The 21,576-nt window shown below is 38.3% G+C and overlaps 2 protein-coding genes across 3 annotated transcripts in view; one reads left to right on the forward strand and one right to left on the reverse strand.

The window, feature by feature from the left end:
• The first annotated feature begins 1,823 nt into the window (after positions 1–1,823).
• OSGEPL1 (O-sialoglycoprotein endopeptidase like 1) lies at positions 1,824–12,323 on the forward strand. Of its 2 annotated transcripts, XM_063318075.1 has the most exons (9): positions 1,824–1,924; positions 3,262–3,509; positions 4,740–5,127; positions 7,196–7,400; positions 7,484–7,632; positions 9,164–9,294; positions 9,823–9,894; positions 11,488–12,023; positions 12,259–12,323. In XM_063318075.1, exons 1-8 carry the CDS (start codon positions 1,910–1,912, stop codon positions 11,564–11,566), a joined length of 1,287 nt encoding a protein of 428 aa, XP_063174145.1. In that variant the 5' UTR covers positions 1,824–1,909; the 3' UTR covers positions 11,567–12,023; positions 12,259–12,323. The 2 variants fall into 2 exon arrangements, with proteins under 2 accessions (XP_063174145.1, XP_063174146.1); XM_063318076.1 differs by lacking the exon at positions 1,824–1,924 and having other exon boundaries at positions 3,398–3,509; positions 4,745–5,127.
• A 2,473-nt stretch (positions 12,324–14,796) lies between these two features.
• ANKAR (ankyrin and armadillo repeat containing) overlaps positions 14,797–21,576 on the reverse strand; it is a 52,334-nt gene continuing 45,554 nt past the window's right edge. The window contains exons 20-22 of the mRNA XM_063318072.1: positions 19,382–19,578; positions 18,309–18,355; positions 14,797–15,437 (exon numbers count right to left, since the gene is read on the reverse strand). Coding sequence (XP_063174142.1) covers positions 15,193–15,437; positions 18,309–18,355; positions 19,382–19,578 — 489 coding nt within the window. The 3' untranslated portion in view covers positions 14,797–15,192. The remainder of the gene's footprint in view (positions 15,438–18,308; positions 18,356–19,381; positions 19,579–21,576) is intronic.

A 21,576-nucleotide genomic window follows, 5' to 3' on the forward strand; every position in this document is an offset into this window, starting at 1 on the left:
CAGCTGTATCTTCCTCTGCTTGTCACTATCCTGAAATTATATATATATAATTTTATATACACAGAACTCAGTGGGATTTATTTCTGAGTAGATACCCATAACATCGTATTACGAGGGGTGCAGCTTTAAAATAATAGCTAACAGCTATTCGTTGATATTCTACGTAAAAGCATTTCTCTAGGCTGCCAAATATAGCAGGAAGATTAGGTTGTCTGACAAGTACTGTGCAGTTTAGGTGTGATACAGCAGTTAAATTTGCATTAATTCGAAACTCTGGAGTCAGAAAAACTGAAGTCCTTTTCTAAAGTTCCTTGGGGCATTAGAGACTATGAAGCATTGATTGGTGTGCTTGTACATATGTACTATCAGGTTGTTGTTTTTCTTTTCTGCAAACTTGTCTTTTTTTTTCAGTCTGGCAAGGATGAATAGGCAATTTCTTTAAGAGCCTGCTTGCTCGGTATTACAGGATGGAAGGGGCATTATTTCCTTGTTCTGGATGCAGATAAGGTGAAAAACACATGGAACTGGTTTGTTTTCCTCCCTTGTTCAACATACCGCCTGTTTGTTCAACATACCATATTCAGAGTAAACAGTATGATTCACGGAAAGTAGCTCTTTGAAATTTGGTGGTTGTTCAAAAAAGTACAAAACAAAAAGCACAATTAACAGTATACTTTTTTAAAAATGGTATTAAGTGAATGCATTATCATCATAGTTCTTTTTCCTCCTGGCTTTGTAGCTTGCTTGCTTTTTTGTATATCTCAGTTCTTAAGGAAGAAATTAAACCTTGATTTGCCTAGTATCTGGTTATAATTCTGTTCCTATGCAGATTTCATAATCTTGATAATATTGAAAGTGATTTTCATACAAATTTGATAATGCATTAGTTGTCCAACTCATTTGAAGAGTACCAGGTTAAGGAGGACTGTATTATAAAATGATGTTATTCAATAGATAATAGTGTACTCCCATAGGAAAGATAATTTAATGATTTTTTTAAAGAAAAAGCAACATACAGGCATTAAAACAAAAATCTAATAATGAGATCATGATCTCCTAATTACCTTGTTTAAAATAGGTGACAGCAGGAAACTTGTGCAGTATATTTTGAAAGGAATATTAAAGGGTGTCGTTTATTTGTTTTAGAAATTTTTGAGTTGAGTGGTCCTTGAAATCTAAATTATGCATACATATATACATATCATGGGCATCAAGGTGTGGAAGGCTGTATGACCTTTTTAAAGCAGTCTTTTTTTTTCTAATCCATTCAGTTGTGTCTGATTCTCAGAGACTGCCTGCAGTTTTCTTGGCAAGGTTTTTCGGAAGTGGTTTGCCCTTGCCTGCTTCCCTAGGGCTGAGAGTGACTGGCCCAAGGTCACCCAGCTGGCTTTGTGCCCAAGGTGGGACTAGAACTCCCAGTCTCCCGGATTCTAGCCTGATGCCTTAAGCACTACACCAAACTGGGTCACAAAGCAATCTTTGGTGACCTTCAGATGTCAAGGGCATGTATTGAGACAGTTAAATGGATGCTGATATCAACACGGTTCAGTTTCTGGTCCACTGCTGAAATTCCCCATTTTGCATTTGCGACGTGTCCAAATCCAATTCTGTAGGCATGATGTTTGCATGACCATCTTAGAGCATAAATATGGGATATACATTGAATTTAGTAGTAATAGTAATGGTAGTCATTCTTTGTGGTAACTGAACACAAATTAATTGCAGTTATCTTTGGACTTGTAGACATGGTTGCAAAAATGAGAAACATAGAGTTAAATTATTTAACTCACTTTTCTGGGAAAGTACGTAAATACTATTTTATGTACATTTGTTTCAGATTTTGTCTGTATGTCTGTCTCAGGAGACCCTGAAATGCAAAGTGTGAATTCAGAAAGCCTGTTCTAAAACCATGGCTTTGACACAGGTAAAAACTCCATATATAAAGTATTTTCAGTTAATTCTAAATGCTTAGCCTATTCAGCTGATCTCAACTCTTAGTTTTCGCAACTAGATAGAAATATTTTCCATATGTATGATACGTTTTATGTATAGGGTTATACTTTGTGCTGCATTCAGTCCTGGACTGCATAGCCAGCCAACTCATTTCTAAAAAAAATACAGAATTCATTACAAATTTCAGATTTACAAAATGGGGAAAGTTTGTATGGATTTCTGTTGTATTATTTGTTGCTGTAAAAATAAGGACCCAAGATATTTAAACACTCCATTCCTTGCATTGCTAGCAATAGTAATCAATGTATTTACTACGAGGAAAAATTGTATTTGTTCCAGTAGCAGATTGGTACACTTCTGAGTGCGAGGAAATAGCAATTCCACAACTGTGAAGGAAAATATCTGACTTCTATTTAATGACTGACTACTGCTTCTCTCAAAAAGCCCTAATGTCTATTATTTTTATAAGGTTTAAATAGCAATTCTGCACCCTGGACTCTGGCTTATATTTGGGAAGGAGAAAGAAGGTTTTATCAGATTGTTTTAAAATTTAACTTGAGCTGCAATAAATTAATAGATTTTGTTTAATAGAAGTAAGTGTGCTATTTAACAAATTATGTTCTCCATACATTAAAGCCAATACTTACTACATAATGTACCCAATATTATAGAAACATATTGAATACTATTATTAAAACTGCTTTCTAGAACCTGAGAGCCCCCAGATGTAATAGAATTGCAACTCCCAAAATTTCTAGCCAGGAGGGTGGAAGATTATTAAAATTTTGTCTTTTGAAAATGTGAAGTACAGTATGGTCTTTAGGGATTTTCTTTTGTGTGTGGCTTCGAGTCAGTGTTTACTCCTGGTGACTGCAGTTTTCTTGGCAAGGTTTTTCGGAAGTGGTTTGCCCTTGCCTGCTTCCTAGGGGTAAGGGGGTGTGACTGTCCCAGCTGGATTTGTGCCTAAGGCAGGACTAGAACTCACAGTCTCCTGGTTTCTAGCCTGGTACTTAACCATTACACCAAACTGGCTCTCTAGTCTTTGGGGAATAGTGGCAGTAATATTTTACAGAGTTTTATCCCATATGTGTCTTAGTTCTAGGTTCACTCAGAACATCTAGCGTGCTATGTGAGTCTGTCTGTTACGGTATATCAGCCATAGTTTCCCTCTAAGCCAAAAACAAAGTAGTTCTTAAACTACGTTATCAGCTATCAGCATGAAACAGTTACCCCATCAGTTGAGAATGTGTATGAAGCAGATTTTTAATAACTGATAGACATTAATTTCTAAATTTCATTTCTGTACAGTTTCTTTGTAGGGGTCCCTATTTACTGAAACCTTTAACAGCGGCCAGTTTGGGAAGAATATTGAAGCCTTCTATGTGTTCTTGGAATAATTATTTAAGTAAGGTCTCTGTTCATGGTGGCAAATTCTTTTCTACTAAAATAGTCCTGGGAATAGAAACAAGCTGTGATGATACAGGAGCTGCTGTGGTGGATGAAACTGGTAGCATTTTAGGCGAAGCATTACATTCTCAAACTGATGTTCATTTAGAGTAAGTAATTCTTATTGTGAGTGAAATTATGTTTTAGCTGCCTCAGTTTGCCTAGCGTTGTTGCCATTTCTATGTATCAGAATTCTGGAAATCTGATCCTTTTAAAAATTAAAGTAGAAAACCTCTTTCCTTTAAAATTAGGGCTATAAGTAGGAATGATGCCTGACTGAATAAATGAAGCGTGTATGTCACATTTTGTTACAACTTAATAAAAGAAACTATAAATTTTTAATCCATGCTGTTTACGTTGATTATTAGAAAAGGAATATACCATGCTTTCCTTATCTGAAAGCTTGTAGAGTCCTTCTTTGGCAGCAAAAGGTGAGTAGAGTAGAGCTTATAAGGACGTTAAAATTTACTGATGTCTGGAATATGAACAATTTTATGTCATATTTTATATCCCCACCCAAAGGTATCTGGAAAATGGCCTCTAGTTCATATTAGGAAATTATGTTAAGCTGCTGTCAGATTGCTTCTAGATTTATAGTTCAAAATCAGTGGAACAGGCCAAATAGGTCTTCCTCCTATCAAGAAGTGGGTGATGAAATGTTTTACTCATTGGAGTTTCTGAACACTCTTGTTTGAAGTGTTGTCCCTCCAAAAGCATGTTCTGTAGCAAAACCTCCATATTAGGAGCATTGATGATAGTTGTGAGGTTTTCAGCTTCTCTTAAAGAACTACCTAGTTCTTGACTGAAAGCATTTCTGGGGAAACTGCTGCTTGAATTAAAGGTGTGATCTGCTTTCTGAATTACCAGTTTTCCTGTAAAAAAAGAAAGAAAAAGAAGCCCATGGATATAGAACACCATAGGAAGTTGGAAACATTAGATTTAGATCACAGTTTGTTTCTTGCAGTTACTTGCCATTTTTCCTCCAGAATATCAAGGAGTCTATATGGTATTTTATGGGTGCCTATATAAATTTGCTAAATAAATATTCTCCCAACCCCAATTTTACTGTCACAAAAATCCTGTAAGATAGACATAATGTTAATACTGTAACATAGTTAGTAATGTCAGGAGACTGAAAAGGGTCAATAAAATTTCCCCATTCTCTAGCTTCATTGCTGTTTGGGAAATTATACTGGCAGGAGTCCATCAGTAGTGTCAAGATGATATTGCAGGACAATCAAGCAGGACAGGTGGGAGAGAAAAAGGTAACTGCCTGGACATTAATCCTCCTATTTAAAGCAGACCAATAGATTTCAATGCAGATGTTTGTTTCTAATTAGAACAGGTGGCATTATTCCTTCAGTAGCACAAAAGCTTCACCAAGAAAATATTGCAAGGGTAGTGCAACATGCGGTCTCAGCCAGTGGCGTCAGCATGGATGATATCTCAGCTATTGCGACAACTGTGATGCCAGGACTTGCATTAAGCCTTGGAATTGGATTGAAATATAGTTTAGAACTGGTGAAGAAGCATCAGAAACCTTTCATCCCTATCCATCATATGGAAGCACACGCACTCACTGCCCGACTGACGGATCTCGTAGCATTTCCTTTTCTTGTCCTTTTGCTCTCTGGGGGTCATTGTATACTGGCAGTAGCACAAGGAGTTTCAGACTTTCTTCTCCTTGGACAAACAAAGGACATTGCACCAGGGGACATGCTTGATAAGGTGATTATTTTAATATACATTATTGGCACATAAATGTTTTCAAGCCAAGATCCTTTGAATGATATACTGGGGCACGATCCAAAATTGAGTAGGGCTAGTACACAGACTTAACTTTTAAAGTCACATGCAGTAGCTAAATTTTGTGCTGCTGCAACGATAATAAGGCAAAACCGGTTAAAGAGGTAGGGATTTCTGCTTATTTTTCTATTTTTACGAATATTTTGATTAGCTATTTTTTAATGTTTTTTTAAAATTTCTTGAGGATATACATTTTACAAAATAATATAGTATTAATATAACAGATCTATTAATGTTAGATAAACAAATATGTTATTATTTTACTAGGGATTTAGAGATTATATGGTAATTGTTTTGATTTATAGTTGTCTATGTGTAATCGTATTCATTTGATTTAGTTTGATGCTTTTTATTGTTCTTATTAATTTTATGTTGCTGGTCATTGACTGAATAAACTATCTATCTATCTAAAGTCACATAATTACTCCTTGGGTATTCAATAATTTCTCACTTCTATAACATTAAAAATTATATTTTGGTGGCAACTTCTAGAGGTTTCCAGGTTTTGGGGTCCACCATACATGTATATTTCAGGAGTATTGTTTTACAGCAGGTGTAGATAGCCCTTGGCTACATGTGCTTCCCCAGCATTTCATTTCCACCCACTGATTTCCATTTCACCCTTTAAAAAAATCTGAAGTAGTCCCATTTGATTTCTGATGGGTGTTGATTTTGTGCCATTTTCCCATTAAACCTTTCCAGCTCTAAAACACCCTGAAAACAGGCCCAAAGCTCCATCTACTCTGGAAATGGCAAGATAACATAAACTATGCTGCCTGCAACCCCCATATAACACAAAGGCAAAATGTAGCTCCCAGGCTGACAAGTTTGGGAAGGCATGCGGAGCATGACTTTTGGCATTTTTCCCATTCTTTAGTCTTAATAGAAGTTCTGCCCTGGTTCATATACCCAGGAAGAAAGAGGGAGGGAGGCTTAGTGTGAAGAATCACCAACATTATGAACCACTATCCCCATAGGGATCCACTGGGGGATTTTTTTCCTCTACAGTCCCCAGCCAGATCAGGATAATTTTTGAATTTGCTCTTGGTCATGCTGGATACTGGAGATTCACTGAGCCTCCCCTTGTCTGCAAAATTCCCATATAGATGGGAAAAGATGGACTTTGCTCATCACACTGCTAATGCCAAATGAATAAAAAGTGTGGCTTGATTCTATCAGTGGCCTGAGTGATAGAATCGCTATATAACCCACTTCCTGTAATCATCAGTAAGGTAACGAAAGCTAGGAACAGGAATAATTTTGGTCGCATATTCTCATTTAAGGGATGCGGTGGCGCTGCAGGTTAAACCGCTGAGCTGCTGAGCTTGCCGATCGGAAGGTTGGCAGTTCGAATCCGCATGACGGGGTGAGCTCCCGTTGCTAGTCCCAGCTCCTGCCAACCTAGCAGTTCGAAAACATGCAAATGTGAGTAGATTAATAGGTACCACTTCGGCAGGCAGGTAACAGCGTTCTGTGACTGTCATGCTGGCCACATGACCACGGAAGTGTCTACGGACAAGCGCCGGCTCTTCGGCTTTGAAACAAAGATGAGCACCGCCCCCTAGAGTCGGACACGACTGGACTTAATGTCAAGGGAAACCTTTACCTTTACCTATTCTCATTTAGCTGAAAGAATTATGCTAATTGTACAGATTTGCTCAAATTTAAGGTTTCCAGTGGTGCCAGACACATATTTTCAGAAAAAGAATCATTCTGTCACTTCCTTTTCTTTAAATGGGATTGCAATCTACCCGTTTCCTTTTTTAAATAGCATGATTCATTTTATTGATATCAGCACACTTCATTTATGTATGAAGCATGTTCACTTGTGCTGCATCGTGAAAATACACATCACTTATTTTGTCAAAATCCCTATTGGATAAGCTAGTAAGAAAGATTGCTTCAAAAGAAGAATTTTGTAAACTTGAAATGAGATATTTCTTGAATCTCTTGTGAACTTAATTTTTTTTTTCCATTTACTTTTCTTAAGGTAGCTAGAAGACTTTCTTTACATAAGCATCCAGAATGCTCTGGCCTGAGTGGCGGAAGAGCAATAGAAATCTTGGCTCAGCGGGGTAACATTCTGCAGTACAAATTCCCAATCCCAATGCAACGATACCATGATTGCAACTTCTCTTTTGCTGGACTGAAGACTGAAATCACTAGAACAATTTCAAGAGAAGAAGAGGCAGAAGGTATTTGCCCAAAGAGTCCCAAGCTGAGTGTGTGCTTTGCTGCATGTCTGTTTTGAAAATCTATGTGATGGTAATTCCTGCAGGCCTTCAGGAAGGGCAACTCCTCTCCTGCCTTTCGGACCTTGCTGCAGCAGTCCTGCACACGACAACTGCACACATTGCTCAACGAACACATCGGGCCATTCTCTTCTGCAGAGAGAAAGGACTCATACCGCCAGGAAGGGAAATTTTGGTAAGTTCTGTGTGAAGGTTACACCTTTAATTATCTCAGGTTCCAAGACTGACTGTTTCTTGATCATGGAAATAGTGAACTGGCCAAGGGGCAGACTCCAAATAATATCAGGCCTTGCTACCATGAAGGAAGAAAATATTCCAGGACTTGACTGTGCTTACAGTTAGGGGAAGTCAGCTCAAAGTGGGACTGAGCCTGCCTGTTTGGCTGCCGGATATTCTTTAACTGCACACTGGCCATAATAGCCTCTGGTTCACAATGCTCTACATTCCTTGTTCACAAGTATATATAGCCTTGCCCACACAGTGATATTTATTGATCAATGTATTTCAGGTTCATTTAGGAGTCAAGCATCTTTTTTTTAAATAAAACAACTCCTAATGTTCAAGTTACCAGATTGGTTAAAAAACAATGTAAATCTTCCAGAGGTCTCTTTTGAGAAATAACTTCCTTTCCACATGTTAAAAGAAACAGAGATAAATTCATATTATCTGGTAGGAAGTTCTTTGGATATTAGGTATCTCTTTTTTGGAAAAAAAAAAAAAGATTTGTTTTTAAACAACAAAACCTAATTTCCAAAGAACTTTAAGCAGATCCACCCTAGGCTAGAGCATAAAACAAAGCATTGAGCATTGCCCTTTTTGTTGTATTGAGACTTTCAGGGGACATGGTAGTTGAAAGCAAAAACTCATCCATTTTTTATCTCCTCCAAGAAGCTAATGTTCTGATGTGGCTGTACAACTGTTTGAAGACACCATCACTGAAATAAACATTATTGATTTGTGAAGCTTTGGGTGTTTTCAGTCATCTGGGGTTTGATGAATTAGTGCATTTGTCATTGCAGTATTTAACTCCAGACAACAGTTATTAAAATAAATAAAATAAAATGCATTTGGAGAAGTATTCCTCCTCAGTAAAAACAATGTCTTCTATGGAATCATGTATGCAGACTGATAGAATCATCCTTTACTTAGGAAAAGAATATCATATACATCTGCACAGTTGAAAGGAAATATAGAGATTTTAACTAAAAAAAGAATATTAATGCCTTGATCTCCAAGGAAATTTTGTAGGACTTTAACAGAGTTGGGTTAGAAACAGTAGTATAGTCCAGATGCAAGTAAAGGAGAAAAGATCTTCAGATTATCCATGCCCCAAAACAAACAAACAAACAAATAGCTGAAATTCTTGCGTGACTGCCAAATCTCATTGCAATTCAGCAATCTTGTCCTTCCAAGAACTTGAGTAATCTCATGTGACAACGCTGAACTCTTCATAAGATTATTTCAGCAATTCAAATTTATATTTATTGAAATTCCATAGGTGTGCTGGGAGCTTTGTTACCAACCCTGTGATAATAAGTAATAACATTACGTCACAAACATTTACCGTTTTTCTTTGTATCATATTTAATTCAGAGAGATCACAAGGAGGGCAGGCTCACATTTTATGTTCCCTCCATTGACATGCACAAATGGAGTTACAAGATGCAACTATTTACTGTGAGTTCCTCTCTCAACTTTGTTTTCAGGTGGTTTCAGGGGGTGTTGCAAGTAACCAATATATCCGTAGAACTCTGCAGCGTGTAGCAGATGCTACTAATTTCACATTGGTATGTCCACCTCCAAAGCTTTGCACTGACAACGGTGTTATGATTGCATGGTAAGGAAGGGATGTTTTCAGTTTTGAACGAGATACATAATTGCAGAACATCATGATTAATTTCCAATTACTAGTTATATGCTACTATATAACTAGTAACATGCAAGTTTTATATAGGCAACTGCATATACTTTTTATGTGTACATACACTGTATGTCTTTGGGGTATGTGATCATAAATATTTGAGATGCATTTCCTGTATGGAATTGGCAAACACCTAGGTAATTCATTATGGACCAAGGCCTCTGCAGCATCATGGGTTGCAGAAAAAGACCACTGCCTTTGCCTTTTTGATTAAAAATGTGAAGGAAATCAATGGCTTATTTTGCATGAAAGTTGCCTCAGGTTCCTTCTTGTAGTGAAAATAATTAGATTAACAGGAATAATATCTAATAGGAAATGAGGAAGTATGGTTGAAGACTCTGCCAATAATTGTTCTGTGTTCAATGTGATAAATGCTTTGTGTTCATTGTGAAGTAACAGAGAAATGAAATTTTTTACTTAATTACATAAATATTTCCTTTATAGGAATGGCATTGAAAAGCTTTCTGCAGGATCAGGTATCTTATATAACGTAGAAGACTTCAGGTATGAACCAAAGTAAGTAGTTAACTATTTCTTTGCACTTTTCTTGCTCTGCTTTATTATCTGTATGGTGCTCAGAGCTATAGGGAGAAAAAACCTTGGATAAGAAGAAGGTGGTATATATTGAGTGCTTAAAAACTGTACCCCCAAAACCACTCCCACTTGGAATGCCCAAGCTGTGCTGGAACTCGGCTTCCAGAATTTCTTCAGCCGTTGCATATCTACAAAACAGGAGTTTAGAGAAGCTGACTAAGGTAACTTTTTTCCTAGCAGAGAAGGCCTGGTCAGGGTCAGACGTAAATTGCTATCCCTTTCCTTAATCTGGGTTCTGGTTTGATCTTTCGGTTTGTTCTCCCTCTAGATAGAATGTTCTATATTTGATCCAGACCATTTGAATGCTACTTGAAAAACTTAAGAAAGTGTTCTGTATTAGGAAAATGTGCCAAATTTATTTTGGTGTAGTTGCACAATTATTGTATACGAATAATAATTCTTTGGCACAGAATGTGCTTTTCCCTTATCAGACAGATTTTTAAATCACATTATTTTCCCCAGATAATCTTAAAAATTGTAAAAGTATAGAATTATTATTTGAGAAATATCTTTGTCAAAAATTGTTCTGGTGTTCAGTGGTAAAATAAAAACGTTAGTCCCAGCCGGTATGTTGAATGGCAAGAAGGCATTTACAAAAATAGTAAATTGAGTTTTTGAAAGTTCTTTGGTTGATGCTTAAATCAGGGTTGAGCCTAAGTTCATCAAGAATATTATAAAAGCAGAAATATTGTGGTTTCAAGTATTAATGAATTCATGACATTTCTTCAGTCTTGTTCACCATATTCTTTTTTATATAATATCTAGCACCCTAGTAGGGTTAAAGCCTTTTTAAAGTTATACACTACATGAAATTCCTCCCCTTAAAAGTTTCTGGTTATAGAATGTGCAAGATTATTAAAATAGGTGTGGGGCGTGTATATTATTTTATATCAGTGTATAAGATAATGATGTTTTACAAGTTTGTTAGAATTATATAAATTAGTTCCCAAAAAAGCAAATCTGTATTTGTTTTTCATGAGGAATTGAGCTTTACATTGATAGTTTATCAATACCCTTTTCTCAGCATTCAACCTTTGTATATGATTTTCACTGATGCACTGAATCTCAAAATACAACCTTGTTTAAGGTTAGGCCTGATGCAATGGAAATCAGTCCAACAGCTTTCTAAACTATGCATTTAAAACTATAACTATTCAGGATTAAATATTGGATCACTTATTTATTTATGGCATATAAAACAGATGTGGCTACGAAAAAAGTAAGGTCAGGTAAGAAAGGTTTTACCTAAAACAAAATTGAATCTAGATCCCTTCTTTTTGGATCAAGTAGGTTGGATACAGAAATAGGGATAGGCGTATTGTTTTGAATATAGTTTATGGAAGTGAAGATTGAATTATATAAATTACTGACTTTATAGTAATTTTCATTATATACGGAAGGGTCTTATAGAAGCAACATATACATATATTTGTAATATATAATTAATTGTCCATTTTTAAATTTGTGTTATATTTTTAATTATAATGTATTGAACTTTTTAATATTATCATTTAGAGCTCCACTTGGAACCGATATCTCAGAACAAGTAAAAGAAGCTTTCATCAAAGTGCCAGCACTAAATCTAGCAATATGATGTTTGGTTTTTTCAGTTGTTTGGAAAAAGTGAATGTATCATTATTAAACAGCTTTTAATGGGGACTCTATTTTGTTGCCCCCTGGTCATCTGGGCCAGTTGTGTGACACTGCTGAGTGATTTAATTATAAGCTTAGGAGAAATTTAAGGTTTGAAAATGAAAAACTTAAAACAGGAGATACATTTCTAGTCACGGTAAATGAGGAAGGAGTTTCTAAATATTTTATTGTTTGCAAATTTGGATATATGTACCATCAATTAAATTACAAGGTTGGCATTTTCCAGTGGTTTAATGAAAATAGTTTGCAGAAATAGAAGGAATGGATATTATGCATGTCTACACATATTATACCTTCCTGAAAGGAAGATAGTGCTGAATTTAAAATAATACCTACAAACAAGAAGAAGGGGGGGGGAATCTTGTGGAGTACCCAGCTTCCCAACCTAAGTAATCTAGGTGTCCTAACAGTGAGACACATGCTGAGACAAGGAGTAGTACTCTAATGTTTATTACTGCTACATAAACAGAATCCTAACAAACTGAATAAGCATGGGAAAAACCCAGACATATAAACCGCAAAGGCTAAGGCGGGCCTGATCTGTGTCTCTTTGAATGGCTGCTTAATTCCTCAGTACTACGCATGCGCTTTACAGCCTGGATGGGAGCTCCCTGCTCGCCATCCTTACACTAGATTTGCAAATTCCAGCTGAAATAAATCTTGGATATTCCACTCTTCCACCCAATAAAAGTGAACACGTCACCTTTTTATATCTGTGTTTTTTTTATATGTGTGTGTGTGTGTGTGTGTGTGTGTATATATGGAAGAACTATGGACAGAAGTTCGCAACATCGTTCAGGAGGCGGCAATAAAATACATCCCAAAGAAAGAAAAAACCAAGAAGGCAAAATGGCTGTCTGCTGAGACACTAGAAGTAGCCCAAGAAAGAAGGAAAGCAAAAGGCAACAGCGATAGGGGGAAATATGCCCAATTAAATGCAGAATTCCAGAGGTTAGCCAGAAGAGACAAGGAATTATTTTTAAACAAGCAATGTGCAGAAATGGAAGAAGACAATAGAATAGGAAGGACAAGAGACCTCTTCCAGAAAATTAGAAACATTCGAGGTAAATTCCAGGCAAAAATAGGTATGATCAAAAACAAAGATGGCAAGGACCTAACAGAAGAAGAAGAGATCAAGAAAAGGTGGCAAGAATACACAGAAGACCTTTATAGGAAAGATAATATCAGGGATAGCTTTGACAGTGTGGTCAGTGAGTTAGAGCCAGACATCCTGAAGAGTGAGGTTGAATGGGCCTTAAGAAGCATTGCTAATAACAAGGCAGAAGGAGATGATGGTATCCCAGCTGAATTGTTCAAAATCTTGCGAGATGATGCTGTAAAGGTAATACATGCTATATGCCAGGAAATTTGGAAAACACAAGAATGGCCATCAGATTGGAAAAAATCAACTTATATCCCCATACCAAAAAAGGGAAACACTAAAGAATGTTCAAACTATCGAACAGTGGCACTTGCCAGTAAGGTAATGCTCAAGATCCTGCAAGGTAGACTTCAGCAATTCATGGAGCGAGAATTGCCAGATGTACAAGCTGGGTTTAGCAAAGGCAGAGGAACTAGGGACCAAATTGCCAATATCCGCTGAATAATGGAAAAAGCCAGGGAGTTTCAGAAAAACATCTATTTCTGTTTTATTGACTATTCTATAGCCTTTGACTGTGTGGACCATAACAAATTGTGGCAAGTTCTTAGCAGTATGGGGATACCAAGTCATCTTGTCTGCCTCCTGAGGAATCTGTATAACGACCAAGTAGCAGTGGTAAGAACAGACCACGGAACAACGGAGTGGTTTAAGATTGGGAAAGGAGTATGGCAGGGCTGTATCCCCTCACCCTACCTATTCAACTTGTATGCAGAACACATCATGCGACATGCTGGGCTTGAGGAATCCAAGGCTGGAGTTAAAATTGCTGGAAGAAACATTAACTATCGCAGATATGCAGATGATACCACTTCGATGGCTGAAAGCGAAGAGGTACTGAGGAGCCTTATGATGAAGGTGAAAGAAGAAAGTGCAAAAGCTGGCCTGCAGCTAAACCTCAGAAAAACCAAGATTATGGCAACCAGCTTGATTGATAACTGGCAAATGGAGAAGACATAGAGGCAGTGAAAGACTTTGTATTTCTAGGTGCAAAGATTACTGCAGATGCTGACTGCAGTCAGGAAATCAGAAGATATTTAATCCTTGGGAGAAGAGCAATGAGCAATGACAAATCTCGATAAAATAGTTAAGAGCAGAGACATCACACTGACAACAAAGGCCCGCATAGTTAAAGCAGTGGTATTCCCAGTAGTAACATATGGCTGTGAGAGCTGGACCATAAGGAAGGCTGAGAGAAGGAAGATCGATGCTTTGGAACTGTGGTGTTGGAGGAAAATTCTGAGAGTGCCTTGGACTGCAAGAAGATCAAACCAGTCCATCCTCCAGGAAATAAAGCCAGACTGCTCACTTGAGGGAATGATTTATTAAAGGCAAAACTGAAATACTTTGGCCACATAATGAGAAGACAGGACACCCTGGAGAAGATGCTGATGTTAGGGAGAGTGGAAGGCAAAAGTAAGGGCTGACCAAGGGCAAGGTGGATGGATGATATTCTAGAGGTGACGGACTCGTCCCTGGGGGAGCTGGGGGTGGCGATGACCGACAGGAAGCTCTGGCGTGGGCTGGTCCATGAAGTCATGAAGAGTTGGAAGCGACTGAACGAATAAACAACAAAATGTCTGTATATAGATATAACTGCCAGAGGTTATATTCCAAAAATGATAGAGGCAGGACAAGAAAAAGTCACATTAGTTCAGTTAATAACTACTAACAACAATTAATTGCTTGTAAAATAAGGTTCTCCCTTTACAAAATGAGTTGATCCCCACCAATACATACCAACCATTCTTTCTCTCAGATGCAAACTACTCCAGAATACACAGAAGTATACAAATACATGCACAAATATTTGCCTCCCTTCTTCCAGCAGAAACAGCTAAAAAGTAAGAGAAAAAAAGGAGGGAAATAGAATAAAAAGGGATAGCTGCAATGAGGAGGAGAGAAGGGGTAAAATAGATTGAGATGAGAGTAGCCAAGATAACTGGGGAGGGGAGGAAGCAAATATTTATGTGTCTTTAAAAAACACCAAATTCATAGGTAAAGAGCCCCTTCCAAGCAGCAGCTAATGTTTGAAGTTATCCAAGATTTGCAGCAGTGTCTTTACAGCCATTTGCCTCATGCAGAGTCCTTGTTTTCAAGAGCTTTTCAGCGAATGTTAGCATTTCATATCCCTTTCCTTGCTGCAATGCTACATTATTTGAAATAAAGATATAGTTTAATTCATTTTGATTCTTCATTTTAGCTGCTTTTCACACATGAAGACATATTTGATGGCCACTGTTTTTATTTCATACTACTGTAACAATTTCTTGCATTATTAAGGCAGACGTTCTATTCCCAATTTGGAGTAAATCCATTATAGACACAATAGTAATTTATATTTGCATTAAACTGTACAATAACAGGACCTTTTTTTTTTTTGTGCTACTGCAATATAGACAGTATTTTTAAGCTTTATTTTCTGACAAATTATGCTTGAGTGCATTGACATTGACAATTCTTGGTCGTGAAACCTTAATGAGGTCAGATGTTGTTGTGTGTGGAAATTGATAGTGTCCAGATACTGGAATGCGGGGTTTCTCCATAGTTCTTAATCTTCCCATTATGTCTGTAGTTATTGGCATTAAAAAGAGAGAATCCTTTGGACGAAACTTTGCTTTGTATACTTTAACACCGGTACCTCGAAATTTTTCTGGAAAATGAAAACACTGCTTTTAATACTGTCAGTATTATCTGCAGAATATTTCAGATTGTTCAGTCACATAATGCTGCAGCATGAGTTTGACTACTTGTGGGCTGGGTTCTTATTCCACCTGGCTCATTGGAACAGCTAGAGGTGGGCTGAGCAGCTACATTGGAGAATGGTTCCTGCCACCTTGAAAAGGGTAGTAGTGTGTGCTTTCCTGATGAGGCCATCTCTTAATCCAGCCACGCTATGCAATTATTGTCTGGCCTTCGACCTTCCCTTTTTGGGGGGAAGTCTCTGGAGAAGATGGTTGGTCTGCAGTTGCAGAGGGCCCTTGGGGAAGTGGATTATCAGACCCAGACGTGGACTAGAAACAGCATTGGTCGTTCTTGTGGAGGGAACCCGGATGTAGGAGTGCAAGCCTTTAGATCAGTGTTTTCAACCTTGGCAACTTTAAAATGTGTGGACCTCAACTCCCAGAATTCCCCAGCATGCTGGCTGGGGCTTCTGGGAGTTGACATTCACACATCTTAAAGTTGCCAAGTTTGAAAAACACTGATTTAGATCTTTCAGCAGAACACAGTATCATCAATCATAGCATCCTTCTGGACTGCCTGTGATAATTGGGATTTGAGGTATAGTGGTTTTGCTCCTTCCTAAGCATGCAGTTCAATCATTGTTAATGGGGAAAATGCTCAGGCTTGAGGTCACTCCAGTCTGGGATACCCCGGGGCTCAGTGCTCTTTACCCATTGTTTAACATCTGCAGGAAGCCACTGATGGGAGAACTCCCATCAGTTTGGGATGAGGTATCAATTTGCAGATGTGTCATGAGTGCCGTTGAGCTGAAGACATCAGCGCAATGGCACACATGACAATAGCAAGGAAACGGGGGAAGGGGCTCAAGATAAGTAGCCATCAACTCACAAAGACTGAAGGACAAGAAACAATGGCTAAACGGATCGCGAGGCACACCCAAGCTGTTAGCGCTAACGCAACGGAGATCGCCCAGCTGACAGCAATCACCGGAGGAATAGAGAAACCGATGATGGGCGATCCCGGAACGCCAGCGGGGCCTCGCAACCCCTCACCTGCCGGCAGGACAACGTGTTGGACAAAGGGGGGTGACGTAACCGCGAGTGAGGGGGCGCTGACCGGCGCGGGGTATTTAAACCCCGCACCGGCGCGCTCCTGTCACTCTCAGCTTTTTTCCTATACTGTACCTACACCGTGAATAAATCAGAGCCTGTTCCACAGAACCAGTGTCTGAGCATTATTCAGAGGTAGGCAGCGCATGACAAGATGTTACCCAGCTATGCATTTCCACCTGGATTGAACAAGAGATGCTATAGATCATGGTTTCTCAACCAGGGTTCTGTGGAACCCCAGGATTCTGTGAGGGGTCACTAGGGGTTCCCTGGGAGATCACGATTTATTTAAAAACTTATTTCAGTTTCTGACAACTTCACATTAAAGAGGTAACTTTCTTTATTTTTACTTTAAGAACACTTAATGAATATATACACATGAAACAAATATAATAATTTTGTAACTTGTGGCCTATATTTGAGCCTGAATGTGCAGGGGTTCCCCGAGGCCTAAAAAATATTTCAAGCGTTCCTCTGGGGTCAAAAGGTTGAGAAAGGCTGCTCTAGAAGGTATCTTTAAGCTTCGTTACAGCATGGGTGGCAGCCTGGATTGACAGCAGGTTCACAAGGGGGAAAGGAAAACTAATTTACAATGCCCATGTCTGCAACCTCCTCTCAAAAAATTGCTCCTGATCAATGCTGACTTTTAGGCAAGCTATTTTCTCCACTTATTTCTGAGCTTTGGGGGCATTTTTATGACTGGGTGGCTTTCAGTGCGATGTGCGTTGGGGGCTGCAGCGGCTTAGTCACATACACTTTCATCTCTAGTAGATAAGCAGCTGCTGGCAATATTTATCCTGTTCCAGTATGAACCTAAGTTCATAATCCACCACTGTTATATTCCTATTGAAAGTCATCTTCTCAAAAATGCTGCCATGTAACATGATGGGCTGTTGTTAGGAAAAATGTAAAGGACTGGAGGTCTATTCCTGGCTGCTTACTAATAACATTAAACCTTATGGCTGTTTAATGCTTATTAGGACTGTGCTGCACTTCAGACTCAATTCTGGGACCACGTTTCAGAGTACAGGAGGGCACCAAGATAGCACTTATTTACAAGTCTTTAAGCCAACCATGTCTTTGCCAAGGGCACATGTACAGAGCAGCAATACAGTCCTGAGAATAGATGCAGCTGCTCTACTTCATTGTACACAGGTTCCCATCATTCCTGGAACAGTCCTATTCATAAAAATAGGCTTCACAAATGCCACTGGCTTCCGTGTATGCAGTTCTCAGCCTCTTTAGAGTGGCCATCTAACCAAGCTAATGAGCCTTCAAGAACAGCAGTTTGAATTACAAGAAATTTCTGGTGGAAGGCAACCCTAGAAGGCTATGGACATCTTTGGGTTACATGTTTATTAGGTAATGGTTTTTTGCAGATAATACACTGTTTAGGTTGCATGTTTAACTTCCTTTACATTTTGTGTGGTAACCAAATGCTTTCTTGATTTGTGTACTGTATTATGTAGTCTTTTTAAAAAAAAAAAATTAAAAATCAATCATGTCTGATTCTTGGAGATTGCCTGGACAACTCTCTGCAGTTTTCCTGGCAAGATTTTGGAAGTGGTTTGCCCTTGCTTCCTTATTACGGCTGAGAGAGAGTGACTGGCCCAAGGTTGCCCAGCTGGCTTTGTGGCTAAGATGGGACTAGAACTCATGGACACCCAGTTTCTAGCCTGGTGCCTTAACTGCTACACCAAACTGGCTCCTATTAGCTACACATAAATTACCTCGTATGTGTATAGGGACAGCAGGTGGTCCTCCATTTATCTCCAGGCTGCAAATAAAAACCAACTATTAAGTTAGAACGCAGATAATTGCTGAGCATTTCTATAAAGTTCTTTCACTAAAGTCCAGAAACCACTCTTAAAGAAAATAGTTTGAGAATTCTGCTAACCATTTTCTCCCCCCTGCCCCCCGTTTAACAATTAAACCTAGTGTAACCAGCATGTGTTCCTAAACAGATAAGCTTATTTTCACTAAACTTCTCCATTGTCTACAACTTGATTCAGCTGACAGAGATGCCTGAATAAATGTGCAGGCCTCAGGTCTCTTCTTTTGTCTGCTTTAATAGTTGGCTACTCTTCTTAAATTTGACAGTGAATGCATGATGGTGAGTTTATAAATGCATGGTTTATGAATGCTAAATATTCACATTATTTATGGGAATACTTAACAACAGTCCTGACACAAGATCTCAGGCCTTCTAGTATGCTGTACTCAGTGAGATACAATATATTAACTGGATTTATGCAACTTGCTGAATATAACTATCGCTGTTCAATAACATTTACTTTAAAAATTCCATCTTTTTTCTAATGAAGAAGCTCAAGACAATTCTTAAAACACTATATTAGTTTTAAAAATGCTATAAAACCCAAAAGGGGTACACAGCAAATGGAAAAAAAAATACATTATGGTTCAGTCCAGTAACTAAAAGCATGGTCTTAACAACAGGTAAGCATGAAAGGCTTGAAACCTGAAACCTATATAGAGCTACTTTCTAAAACATGTAAAGGTAGTCTGGCAAAAATCAAAGTGTTTTTGTTCTGGAATAAAGTCCTACTTCCAATTGAAAATAGACTTTCACCAAGTTCATATCAAGGCATTCACTGTATATAAATCTCTCATTTTCTTAGCCTTGGGGTAAAGCCTCAAGCCTTCATATTTAGAAGGCTTTGTGTATTTCCAAAACATCCATGTAATTCATCCTTTTGGATAGAAATCTTAAAATATATTTTATTATAAAACTGATATGCACAATATTCTAAAACCTCACTAAAATTTTAAACACTGTTGATACCTGAGAGATGGGAGCCCAACTTTTTTCTGTCTCCTAAATTCCTTTACAAAGTCTGAATTTATTTTTGCATCTCTACTGAGATTTACTATTAGTCTCTTGAACAACTTGGGCTTATTCCTACACTGCACTAATAGGTGGCGATATGCAGTTCGGTTAAATGTTAGGTAGCCCAGAGCACATGCCATAGCTGTACGAACCTGGAAGAGAAAAGACATCCATGTTGTGGGGATGCAGTTTATTAATTTTGTTTAGGAATCAGATTATTTTACAATAAACAACAACAACAAAGCAATAGAACTAAGAAAACTAAAATAAAAGTTCTGGATTGTCCTGAAGAAATTCCCTGGCAGAAAACATGACTTCTGTATGTCACTTCTCCTGACCATTGTTTGGATTTATCTTTCCCTGTTGCCCAATTTTGTGTCTCCATATGCTCCATCTATCCTTGTGCCTGGAAGATAGTTTTAATTTCTTTTTAGCTTAATTTAAACACATTTTTAATCTATGAGTATTTGATTCTCTTACAGATTCATTGGATCTCATTTCACTTCATTTAACTAGCAAAACAATTGAGTAAAAAATGGTTTTTCTTTGGTGGTGGGGAAACTTTTCTGGTGTGTAAATTCCATAAAGCCATGGGCAAAAATGCCTTCTCTCATCCGAGACCAGTGGATAATCTTAAAATTGGGATTACTGTTAAACATACTTAACCAGATCTGAAGTATTCCTGCAAAGGCAGGCAGCCTGATGCCAGCACTCATCAGCCCAATCAGCAATGCCAAAGGGCTGAAGGATCGTGGAGGAACTATCCTGTGTTACCAGAATTAGACTTATTTTTCACAAGCTGCTGTTTTTCCATGGTTTCATGTTCCTCAATACTTGATACCATCTAACTTCATAGGAAGGGCTGTTAAATGTTTGTTGCATAGATTGTTCCTGTTGATGGGCACAGGATCCTTTGAACATAATACATTACTATCAAGGCAAACATGTCTTCATAGAATTGCATATGCTGAGAAGCAAATTTCATTTAAAAAAAATCTAATATGGTCAGAATCTTGACAAACCTATCTGGATGTACAATAAGCTGTAAATGGATCAAAGAAGATGTTAAATTCCACATTTTTCAAAGAAATAGACCTTTAAATGGAGCAAGTTATAATATGCTTGTTCAATTAAATTTGTCTCATTGAGACTAAGAATAGAATAGAACAGAACAGAACAGAACAGAATAGAATAGACTTTTATTGTCATTTCACTATACACCAAAGTGTACATTAAAATGAAATTTTGCTGCAATTGGCTCAAGCAATAAAATAAAAATACCAGAATTACTATAATATGTAATATATATTCTTTACCCAGTCCCCTCTTCTAATCATTATCCCTAATAAATATCACGGTCCTACATACAACATGTACCACAATGAAGTAAGTTCAGGAGTCTACTAGCCCAGGGGACAAAACTATTGCCTGATCTAGCTATTCTACATCAAATACAGCAGAACCTTTTCCCAGAGGGTAACAAGGAGAACAAGCCATACTGGGGATGGAACTAACCATGTTTCAGGCTCTAGACGGACACCGTGTCCTAACAGGAATCATGCTGAGACAAGTAGGTCTCTAGTGTTTATTACTGCTACATAAGACAGAAAATCCTAACAAACTGAAGAAGCGTGGGAAAACCCAGACAGATAAACCCCAAAAGTTAAGGCAGGTCTGATCTGTGTCTCTTTGAATGGCTGCTTACTTCCTCAGTACTATGCATGCGTTTTCCACCCTGGATGGGGGCCCCCTCCTGCTCGCCATCAGTACTCATGACATCACCCTCCCCTCCAGATTCACATTCCATTTCAGCCCCCTCCCTTCCAGAGGTCTCATAAGAGTCTGTGTCTCCTTCTAAGCTCCCATGGGAACTGGGCAATGATGGAAATTCTTCAAAGGAAAACTCCTCCAAGGACGAATCAGTGCTGCTCTCCAGGTCTGATAACGCTTCTGGCCCAGGTGGCTGCTGCTGGAAAATAGCTAGATAATTAGAAGAGTCGTCCCCCCTCCCCCCTGGGAAATGCAAGCCCGAGGTGGAGGGCTGCGGTTCCCCCCCCCCCCTCTGTTACTGGTGTCAAGGTTTGAGGTGGGGATGGAAACTGCAAACTTACAAACTCCTCTGCTTGGGATTCCTCTGCTTGCTCAGGCAA

The sequence above is a fragment of the Candoia aspera genome, chromosome 1 (genome assembly GCF_035149785.1).
Source record: "Candoia aspera isolate rCanAsp1 chromosome 1, rCanAsp1.hap2, whole genome shotgun sequence".
NCBI lineage: Eukaryota > Metazoa > Chordata > Lepidosauria > Squamata > Boidae > Candoia > Candoia aspera.

What these genes read in the sequence shown, in the direction of transcription:
- OSGEPL1 (XM_063318075.1), top strand. An exon ending in AAGAGAAGAAGAGGCAGAAG is followed by an intron (nt 7,401 to 7,483) that starts GTATTTGCCCAA and finishes TAATTCCTGCAG; the next exon opens with GCCTTCAGGAAGGGCAACTC. An exon ending in CGCCAGGAAGGGAAATTTTG is followed by an intron (nt 7,633 to 9,163) that starts GTAAGTTCTGTG and finishes CTTTGTTTTCAG; the next exon opens with GTGGTTTCAGGGGGTGTTGC.